At 32.9% G+C, this 11,806-nt stretch overlaps 1 protein-coding gene across 2 annotated transcripts; it reads right to left on the bottom strand.

Moving 5' to 3' along the window:
- Positions 1 to 242: 242 nt before the first annotated feature.
- Positions 243 to 9,611, bottom strand: LOC113394775 (protein spaetzle 4). 2 transcript variants are annotated; one of them, XM_026632196.2, is made up of 5 exons: positions 9,455 to 9,611; positions 3,702 to 3,881; positions 2,760 to 3,541; positions 1,706 to 1,867; positions 243 to 1,306 (listed from the first exon to the last, which is right to left on the bottom strand). In XM_026632196.2, exons 1-5 carry the CDS (start codon positions 9,482 to 9,484, stop codon positions 1,051 to 1,053), a joined length of 1,410 nt encoding a protein of 469 aa, XP_026487981.1. In that variant the 5' UTR covers positions 9,485 to 9,611; the 3' UTR covers positions 243 to 1,050. The 2 variants fall into 2 exon arrangements, with proteins under 2 accessions (XP_026487981.1, XP_026487982.1); XM_026632197.2 differs by having other exon boundaries at positions 3,702 to 3,884; positions 9,455 to 9,597.
- Between the last annotated feature and the right edge of the window lie 2,195 nt (positions 9,612 to 11,806).

The raw sequence follows: 11,806 nt of genomic DNA, 5'->3' as shown, positions 1-11,806 counted from the left end.
AAAAGAAGAGCCACAGTTTCTCAAAAGCGAAAGTGCCAATAGGCATGTGATTACAATTAAGAGCCAACGTCCGGTGACGCTGTAAAGGCCAGCACGACTACATAGACACAAAATAAATCAAGAGCTGCTTTCCAGGTTTGGGTATAATACCTACAGCATTGCTTATGATTGCACGCAGGCAAGGTTATTTTTATTCAAAGACATTTCGAAATTGATGACATTAAATTTAATAAAAAACAACATAAACGAACGGATTTTAATAAAATTTCTCCACATAATTAACGATTATTTATATTTTTACATTTAATTTACAATTTTCACTAGCCTTAAATATAATGATTAGTTACGAAATATTTAAGTATGTATATAAACAACTTATATATTTAAAATAATTTATCGAAATAAACAATAATATATTCTATATGCCCCTACAAATTAAGTCTACCATTGTCTATATAGCGAAAGGTAAGTAAACCCATAAACCTGACATCAAGTTCTTAGTATACAGAAATAGTTAAAAATAAAACGTGTAATACATAAGTATAATAATTAACAAATTTTGTAATAGTAATTGTTCTTTATAATTACCAGTGGTATGTACATCATTCAGCTCAAACAATTAGTTAAAAGATGTAAGATTGAACAAGTGTTCAACGCATATAAATATAGTTTAATCTGTAATGCGAGCTTACGTCACAAATAACTTAAATTATCAACAAAATCTCTTAAAACTATACGGAATGTACTTCTGTTCAATAAATAAATCATTAAAGAAAATCTACAATAAAGGTATATTTATGGTGGGGTTTACGGATGAATAAGTTCTTAGATATATAATAACTACCTAATCTTATTTTACAAACTTTTTAAACGTAAACACGAAAGCGGTATCTCCATGCCTGAATAAAAATATTTAATTTATTTAAAGATTTATAAAACTAACTAACTGAACGACTTGAACATGCAGAGAGATTACCTATATCCCACACGTTTAAACAAAGACACGATCATCCCTCTATATAAAAGGCCCTAACTTTTTCTATTAAAAATTCAATATAACTCATCGGGGTCCTCATAGGACATGGTGTACCAGTCTCTCGCCACGTCCTCATAGATCAGTCTTTTAACTTCTTCGTCGTACTGAGGGTGCAGGATCCTGGGTGATCGAGCGCGGAACTCGAGAGGCACGTCATAGCACTTGCACACACAACACGCTGGGAATTTGAACCAGTCCGCGAAGATGCCGCGACATTCGTTACGTGGGTCGTAAGCCAGCAAGCGATGGAGTCGGAACTGCTGTTCACATCTAGAACATTAATAGCGCGGTTTTTTAACTTTTGATACTAAGTCTAATCATTTTTTTACTATAACGGTTTTAACATACGAGGCATGTTCGTCATGTTTAGGAAAACGGACCTTGCAGTCGTAGTTTTTCAGAAACATAACGATAACACAGTCCTCGATAGAAAACAATAAAAGCATACAAAACTTTCGCGACATTCGTACTGGAAGTACTTACGGTTCATTAAGGTAAATTAAGTAAAACTGTAAGTAACAGAGCAGGTTTTTCATTATTTTTGTACTTCTTATAAGTTTTTGAATAGAAATTGTGTTATTAGAAAAGGATCCATTATGGAAATGTATAAATAGTTTCCAGACCTTAATATTATAAAAGGTGTCCAGTTCTGATATATATTTGTCTTACCTGCACCCTTCCCTGCAGTACATTTGTTTATGCTTGTGCACGCACGTCTCCAGGTGTATGTACTGCTCGAAGGGATACATGTTGAGGAGAGCTAGCATCTCCCCGCGCGTGCTGTTCGCCCAGAAAGGAGCTGCCATCTCTTCCTTGGTTTCGCATGCGTTTCTGTAGGGGGAAAATGTATACTTTGGTAAATCACTCTGCAATATATTTATTCCAATCAAGAATTATAATTTACAAATTTATTCTAATCGTTGTTCAAACCCGATTATTTGATTCAGTAATAAAATAAGTAAATTGACTATTATAGTGCGCAATAAGTTTGTATGCAAAAAATAGGTACTCAGTTGCTTATATTATTCTTATATATTCTTGCTGAAAAATCTAAAAACGTTGCATTAAATATTGTTGAATTATCTCATAGATCCCTAAAACGCTATTCATTCGTTTCTAGCTGTGATCGCTAATCTAAAATAAGAATGAATCAACTTTACCGTACTTATTAATACATATTTTCTTATGGTCTTTTGATCGAAAGGCTACATAAAACGTAGTCAAAGGTCGGCAATGTAACTTGACGAGTAGAGCTGTACGCATTAATGCAAGATCTGTTCACAACAGTTTTCAATCAAATGAAAATTATTAAATTTAAGGAAAAGTATTAAAACGTTAAATTTATGACGACTGATACTAAATAAACGTATTCTTTGGCCTGGTTGAAAGTAAGCTGTCGCAAATATGGAAACCTGTTATTATAATAACGTTTTAGACCATGACTTCATCAAGGAAATTACCATGTTTAACATAAAGCGGATCTTTGTGTAATATGGATATATCTGTGGTCTAACGCTTTCTTCTTTAAAAAACTTATAAATCGATGACCACTTTTTTATTATGAAATGTTAAAATTTTTTGTCGTAATTGTTTGGTACAATTTAACAAAATAGTTATAATAATCGTAAATTACGTAATGTTATTGTCCGATTCTTGAACATAAGTTTAATAAAAAGTTAAATGTACCCGAAAGACAATTGAGAATTGTTTAATAGTGACTTACGCTCCTCGTAGCTTTATTACAGATGGACGCATTGTTTCCTGATGTACGACTGGTTTTGGATGAAATTCTTCTTTTTTCTCATTTTCTTTCGTATCAATACGATCGATTTTAACCTTTTCATGTTCAGAAAACAGTAACGTTGGAGGTAAAGTCGAAGCATCAGCGTTGCTCTTCCAACCATCCTTACCCGTTTCTGTTGTTATATCATCGTATTGTTCATCATTACTTTCTGTGGTATTCACTATGATTTCTGTTGTTGTAGCAATTGTGTTTCGATCTGTGTTATTCTTAATTTCAGAAGACAGTATTTCACTCTTCGACGTACCAGAGAAATTTGTGTATATACTGTTTGCCTCGATACTTTGTTTTATGACTGCTTCTAGAGTAATTACGTCTGGATCTAAATTATTAATTTCAATATTTGCTATACTTTCGAGCTTAGTTTTGTACGATATACCTTTGTCGTCGTTTGACGCTTCATTATTTGTATCGTTTTGATTATCTTTGTTTTTACTGGTACTATTCAATGTGTCTAAAGGCTTCACTTTCAAGGTATCGTTATCAACTTTTTTTTGTTTCTCATTTGATTGAATTGGTCTAAAATGTGGTTTGTCTTTCATGGCACGTCCCTGGGTTTTCTTTGTGTACAACATTTTTGTTTTTATAAGGTCTTCCGAAAAATCATTGCCTCTGTCATCGTCGTCATCGTCAATGAAATTTTCTAATTCGGCTTTAAGTACAGCGATGTGACGTTCCTCTCCGTACATTCTTCTCATTAGACCCTGAAGTCATTAAAAGAGGTTATTAAAATTAAATATATCATAATAATGGCGTTAAAAAACAATGTATAGCATGGTCACGAAACACTATACAATTTTATTGAGACATTAACATAAAAAACAAAGTGAGATTTTTTTTATTAGAAATAAGTATATATCATACCTGATTCTCTCGAATGAATCGTCGTATCGCATGCCAAGGGTAGCTATTGCCGGGTGTAGTGCAGTAGCTTTGCTTGCTCAGATCACACGGTACGTCGGGTACAGGTTTAGCGCGTTTGGAGCGGTAGGGCCGCGCACACGCCGAGGCGTAGTCGTAGCCATGAGCTGCTGTCCATGTCACCTACTTGCGAACAAGAGATGGTGTCATTTTATGTTTCCGCCTTAAACCTTAAATGCGCAAGCTTATCTCGTAAAGTACTGTAATACTTACAGTTAGTATGCCATAGTTGAATGGCAATAAACTTATAGAGTTACTAATAAATAAATAATCGAGTTGCTGCACTCACACAGCTTCATATCAAAACTCGATGTAAAAAACCTTGTAATATTTTGCAAATTAAATTTTTTGTATCTTATAATTAATAAAAAATTTAGATACTGTTATTTCTAAAGCAAAATTTTATCACTATACTTATTTAAATGAACGATAAATGCTTCTGATAGTAAGATTTAATGTCAAAAAGTAAAAAACATATATATCATGACCAGAAGACTAATATTAATTAGTCACATAAATATCCTCCTATGAACCCGTCAAGTATTACCTTTTATCAATATAAAATCAAAATCAAAATAAACTTTATTCGAGTAGGCTTTTACAAGCACTTTTGAATCGTCATTTAACAAACTATTTAAAGTAAAGCTACCACCGGTTCGGAATGTAGATTCTACCGAGAAGGACCGGCAAGAAACTCAGTAGTTACTCTTTTTCAACATCTAAAAATACAGTCATGTTAGTTAAATACAATTATATAAGTATGTCATGTCTCCTGCCTGGAAAGACATCTTATATTCCCCAATTTCGCAATTACATCAATCAAATGGGCAAAAGTGCATTAAAAAAAATTGACACAGTGAGCGTCTTGATAAATGAACCGTAATGTAAATGTTTGGATTCATTAGACCCGAATCGGGGTCATCGCTCTCGAAACATGATCACCTGTCTCCTGTCCAGTCGAACGAAAGTAAACGCCTACAGACACTCTAATTGAAGATACAATTAAGACTTAGGTTTCACTTTTAGGTGGTACTTTCTACTCTCTTTGTAAGGTCGGGGAACGTTACGATCCTTTTGGGTTGAGTAATATGTAATCGCGCGTGTAGCAGCCAACAAGGATTTCAATATAATTGTACAGCAATAAAATAAGTATTGCGATGTACTTTACTTTCTGTGACCAAATTTGTCACTAACATAGTTTTTATTTAATAAAATTATTGTCTTTACCAATAAATATACCTTACATTATAAATTGACGGTAGTACTAATAATTAAATCTATTATTTTAAGTTGTATCCGTACATTTCGTCTTCAACCAGAATACATTGGATTATTTAAAGAAATTATCGACACGTCGATTATGCTTGATATGTCAACTTAGGTATTTGGTGCTTCATAATCAATTGTATTTTTTTTTTGTTAAATGAATGCCATAAAACATAAATATAGATAGCTACTTTGTTTGTATACGAAAAAACAACAACCTTTAGCAAGAGAAACTTAAAACATGAAATATTCTAGAATCAATAAAGAAAAGGATAATCAAACTGATTTCTCATGACCTATTTTTTTTAAATGTGACGGACTAATGGCCCACCTGATTGCAAATATTTTCGCAAAGGAAGTCCCAGACAGGGACGTTATAAATTTGGTACTATGAGTACCAAATTAAGATGCATGTTGAATCTAATAAAACAATTATTTCTCAATTAAATTTATTTGAAAATACCACCTTAATGAAGTATCTTCCAAAGCATTGTCTAAATAACAACGCTTAACGGAGATCACACTTTTATTAATAAAATCAATTCAAGAAGACGTGTTTAAACGAATATATTTCTTTAAAAGGATGATAAATATTCTGATAGAAAATACTTTCGATTTATATCATTTTCACAATTAGATTATCGTAATGTTTATGTTTTAATACAGTATATATATATATATTTATTACTCCTAGGCCCTACTCATACATAGCCTTCTGGTGTGCTGTCAAATAGTATAAATACGACTAATCAAATATACTAAATTGGTCCTATAGAGAATGATTACTTTTTAATTAGTTAATACATATTTCTAACAAGATTTAGTTGTTAAATGTTAAAAAAAATTACGTCTATCGTTATATTGTCTAACTTCCAAGCAGGGGCTTGAGCGACATGCCGGTCATCACGGGACCTTTTTGGGCGCGCACAATTTGGAACATGAAGATGTGTGATGACGTGATATCGAGCACTGTACGTGCGGGTATGTGGGTGCTCGCGAAACCGTTAAAATTAATATACAATTTTTATTTTGGTGTATCTTATACAATAAACAGGACAAACATTTTTTTGACTCTTTACTTACCCAATACGTGTTCTCAATGGGGTCTATTCTTTAAAGTATTCTGATTATTAATCTATAGTACAGCTGATCTATTTAAACTTGTGTTTATATGAAAAGGAACTAACTTCTGACGCAATTTTCGAACTAGTTCAGAAGTCAAAGTCACATTATTTGAGATATATCTACAAAAGGTTTACATAAAATCTTTGTTTTTGAGATACTTTTGTATGTAACGTCTTAGTTTATATTTTATGTTTTGGAAGAAATACAATTAATGTGCGATTTTAATTATAATACTGTGTGGTCGATATCCATTTTATCAGTAACAATATTTCATTCAACTTCACTCTCAATATGTATGGTAAAGTTGTAACGAAATTTTAAACGATTTCCTAACCAATGGAGCTGATGTTTTGGACATAGTTTTAGCGCTGGTGTCAAAAGAATATATCCGTATTATGCTTAAGATGTTTTTTTGTATATTGAAAAAAAACGTACATTAAGCAATTGTAAGTTTCTTTTTAAAAAAAAAATCACTTTCCAAATTGTTTAGACACAAATATTTGACACTACATGTATTGACATTCGTCAGACATGTTTCCAACGCCTCTATTCTGTATCGTAACGTGGTTATTATATAAGTAACAAAAGAACGAGAGGTTACAGTATCATTAGTTCGGTACAGACAGATGGACAGGCATGTGAGTGAAAGTGACCGATGGTATTTGGGAGCAGGTGGTGACGTCAAGCTACTGTTATAGCCGTTGTTTCCTATTTCATTTTGATCGCCACATTTAGTTTTGTTCAAACGTTTGTTTTAATATTTGTTATGGATATAATCTTCATTTCGTTGACTTCATCATTACAATTAAATACCATGGATCTAAAAATATTGAGTTTGATTAAAATTTGAAAATTTCCATCTCTACGAATTATGTAAACATTGCGATACACGAATCAGTTCGTTTAAATTATCGTCGTCCTAAAGCAATCGAAATAATTTAGAATTTTATAGAAATTCAATAAAATAGTTTAAAGAATTATACAAAAAAAGAATACTAGATTTTTCTAGATTATTAGTGCTATGGCTTTGTAAAGCCCGCCTGGGTAGGTACTATAGGTAAGAGTACCTCGAGTACCTACCCAGGCGGGCTTTACAGACAGGCATACATAGAGAGGTACTTATTAGCTATTCTACCGCCAAACAGCAATACTTAGTATTGTTGTGTTCCGGTTTGAGTCAGTATAAGTACAGAAACAAGCGATACAACATCTTAGTTCCTATGGCTGGTAACGCATTGGCTAAGCAAGTAAATTTTAATAATTCTTACAGTGTTTGGGCAGTGGTGACCACTTACCACCAGGTAGCTCATTTGAGAGTCCACTTATCTATATCACCAAAAATCACAGTTTCTGGAGTAACCAGTTTCTTGTATTAGAGCCGCGTTTAGAGAATTCGTTTGAAAAACTGATGTTTCTTTTACTTTTTAAATTTACATTATTTTAAAGAGTTTTTACTGTTTATAATATTTTAATGACTAAAAGCACTTTTATATTTTTATTAAATTTACAAATGTAATCTTAAGCATTTTCGTATCTGACTACGCAATCTCTCACTCGCGTTGCACACCGGTGAAATCGGCTTTCTCCAAAGTCAACTATTGATTTGCATTATTTCAACTGTTCCATTATAACAAGACATTTAAGGTTTTATATATTTCAGTCTTAAGTTATGTCACATTTTATATTAAATAATAGAATATTCATAAAATAAACTTTTCCTTTTTGTTTTATTTTCAGAGAGGTAGCCTATTAAATCAGCAATATTTCGGTAAGTGATTAAATCTTCGGCCATAGATATCCTTGCATCGATGTGTTGCCTGTAATGACAGCGACTAAGACAAGTTTTGTAGACTGAATTTTAGTAGAACTCATAAAAAATACATCTTGGCACATTTCATCTTATAAACAATTTGTATCGTGTATTTAATGTATACTATTAGGAGAACTCTATTCTCTCTGGTTCTTGCAGTGTATTAACGGTGGTAGATGATACAGTATAATAATTATTGTTGTTTTAGTGTGTGTAAAATAAATTTCACTCAACATTATAAATTAGCTAATAATAATATTTTTTGGGTTTCCTTGCCATACATATATATATATATTGCCATAATACTAAGTCTAAACCGTCTGTTTGTCCGTCTGTCATAAGGCTCTATCATACGGTTGTATCGTAATAGCTAGTCAGTTATTTTTACGGAATACGTGTGATGAATACTACTGTTTTAACAAATTATTCCTTCAGATAATAGCTATAAAATACAAATCCATAGTGCTACAGAACCAAAAGTCTGCTAGTCCGACTTGCACTAGGCCAGTTTTTATTTATTTATAACGTTTGAAAATGACTTCATTGTTTCGTATATTTCATTCTGTTTATTTGTTTTGGTTCAATTTTCTCCTGGACAACAAGAAACGTGCACGTTTATTGTCAAATTTCTTGATTTCTTTTATGTTAAATAAATTGTTTACTTTAAATACAATTTCACAGATACATTGTAAGTAACAATGGAATCATTATTGTTCTACATTTATTATTGCAACCGAATATAGTCCATGACTAGCTAACTATAGTGTTGTTTCTTATCTGGCAATGAAATTAGCTTCGTTAGGTGTACGTTGGGTAAAAAATGGGTGCGAGGTACTTGGCCCGCTTCCCACGTTCGTGTAGACTGCCTCTCGCCCTGCTTTCGGAGACAGGCTAAAGATCTATCGTGGGGTGTTCAGTTAACTTTGTAAACTAGAGTCCAGTTAATAATGTTTTTATACTAAAATTGATATCTAATTGTTGACAGTGCTTGTTGCCAGCGTTTTTAAAGACTGACTGCTCTGATTGGAAATGTATTATTAAATTACTTTCTGTTATTCTTTATTTATTAATATTTCCTATTATCAATAGTTTAATTATTAAAAGTTGTCTTCGCAAATATTTTTGAATATTTTGTCAATTTCATAGATTAATGCCTGAGTATGATGAAATCAATTAAGATTGTCATGTTACAAATAAGGGTAAACTGTGATAACCAGCCCCTTCGTGTGTTATCGTTAGATGAACACATTAATTCTTATAAAATTTAAATTTGAACATTAAAGTTAATTATTCATAAACTGCACTACATTGTAAGTTTCTAAACAATTTGTAATTAGAAATTTAAGAATTACAATTTTAACCTAAACCATAATTGTATTTAATTAAAATGTAAAACCACACCGATCTTGATACAAACTCAAATTCGCACGATCCTTACGAATTGTCGGCGTCGACAGAAGAGCGTATTAGCACTTTCGACGTAATTAGCACTCACCACAAACAGAAAGGCGATCGCGAGACGCATTTCTCTAACGAACTTTCACTGCGCACGCGTTCGGCAAACACATTGTGGCGACCACGCGCCACCGAGGCTGATCACCAACTGCGGCCGGCGCGGCGCATACAATGCCGTACTCAAGGACTGCAAAGATGCAGTCGACTTTTTGAATCGACATCGGATGGTAAAGGAAAAGTTGCTGGGACACTTGTCGCTTGGTTTAATGGTGTTCCGCAAACGCGGTTTATGTCAGTCTTGAGTTTAATTGGAATCAGGTTGACGGATGGATGGCAGTTTTTGAATTTGATTGCGTGAATGATGTCTTTATTAACGGTACTCAATATGTACGAGTGTTCTTATTTCAATTTTCGAAAGATGCGTGTGTCGCTGCAACTTATCCTAACTTTACGCTTAACCTATTTTTTAACTTATCATAACGAAGCCTATTTTTTCAGCAAGGTTTTATAATAAATCACTTGTTTAGTATTTTGTTTGCCCTTTCATCTCTTAAATGATTCTTTACTAAAATAAATTAGAGGTAAATATTTGTAACGTACTTTTTTAACATGAAACGACAAAAATGCTTTTTTTTAATTTTTGTTACGTAATCATGTGAAGCTTACGAAGGTTATTGCACTATTTCAAAATGGTTTTGATACTCCATTTATTTGTCATTATAACATATTTATGGAATCAGTTTGTTTAAGAGGAAATCAGTCAGCCTCTGCGAAAATAATTATTGATCTATGACTGTCAAAAAATAATATTGAATAGTTTCAACAGTTGCGTAAAAGAATTCGCTCTGATTATTAATCTTTGATATCTGTTGTCACACGCTACTGATTCGCAACCGCATCTTTACTTAAATTACAAATTCACACAACAGAAAAATTAGGTCCCGCTTGACGTCGAGAAAGAGTGTGTGCGATTGAGTAGGTCAGTCGAGTAATCATTTGCCAGCCGTCGTCTTTACGTATCGACTATCTCTTTCTAACTCTGGGTGATTAGAACTGGTCGAGGGGGACGGGGAGCGATGCGCGTGCGCCGAACCGTTATCCCACAGCGATATCTTGAATGAAAATGGTGTTTTCTCTCGCGCCAAAACAATGGCGTCCGTTGCAAATCAACTATCAACTTAAAAATCGAAAGGTTTTGTCTAATTAAATACTTACAATTTGAAAAATAACTGAAATTGTAATATCATTTATGCAACACTAGTTTCCACCATCGTCTTCGCCCGTGTGTTAGGGGGTGTCTGTGTTACATTCATTTTTTCGGGGTAAAATGTGCTATTTCAGTCTATATCCTATACAAAATTTCTTTCAAATCCATTTAGCTGTTTTGGCGCTATTTAATTTTATATTTTTTTAGGCACAGTTTTTAAATATTTTACAGATTTTTCGCCAAAACTTTTAGATTTATAGTCTAAAAGCAAGAGCTATTTAAGTGTCAAGTTTCAATATCAATTGTCAAATCGACCAAAAACAATCATTAATGAAAATTTGAGGAAAACATATATGTATTTGCAGATATTTTTTTTATAACATTAAATCTCCTCATAGTAAACAAAAGAAAAAAAAAACCATTGAAAAGAAGTGACTGTACTGAACCGTCTTTGCCTATTTAAATATAGATATTTAACGTTCATATGCGTTCAACTTACTCACAACATCTTCCTGTAATCTGTTGTGGCATGTATCTTCCATATAAATACTTGCTTACAAAGTAAGTGTCCGGGCTGATTCCTAGACTCGTAGTCGAGATTCTTGAAGTCGCCAATCAAATACCTCAGTGTAGTTGTACTACTGACACGTTAATTATGACACGTTACACACTTTTTGGTCTCGTTCTCGTAGAAATAAAATCAAGGAAGTAACAATCCGTAAATGGTTTACTGGTTGGACGATGACTTCCTCTATTAGTTATGTGAAGGTTGCGGAGCACCGAGCTTCATGATATTTTGGAATTTATACTCATATTGTACATGTAAGGTGCCAGTCTGGATAGGTACAACCCACTTATCATATACCTACAAGAAGAACAACTTAATGTTCTAGTTTGAAGGGTGAGGAGTCAGTGTAATTATAAGCATATGGGAAATAACATCTTAGTAGCCCATTGACGATGAAAAGAACGGTTAAAATTTCTTACAGCCCAAAGTCTATGGGCAGTATTGACCACTTCCCGTGATCCATTTTCGCGTCAGCCTGAATGTGTTATAAAAAAACATATTTCAAAAACTTTCCACTGGGATAAAAATTTGATTTTTTTCTCGCAAACTTACATCTGCTGTCATGTCCCAATTATATTCACATACATATAAAAAATAACCTGATTAAGATTTATTTA

The sequence above is a fragment of the Vanessa tameamea genome, chromosome 17, assembly GCF_037043105.1.
Source record: "Vanessa tameamea isolate UH-Manoa-2023 chromosome 17, ilVanTame1 primary haplotype, whole genome shotgun sequence".
NCBI lineage: Eukaryota > Metazoa > Arthropoda > Insecta > Lepidoptera > Nymphalidae > Vanessa > Vanessa tameamea.
Note: the sequence above shows the minus strand (reverse complement) of the source record. Positions and strands in the feature narration are given on the sequence as shown.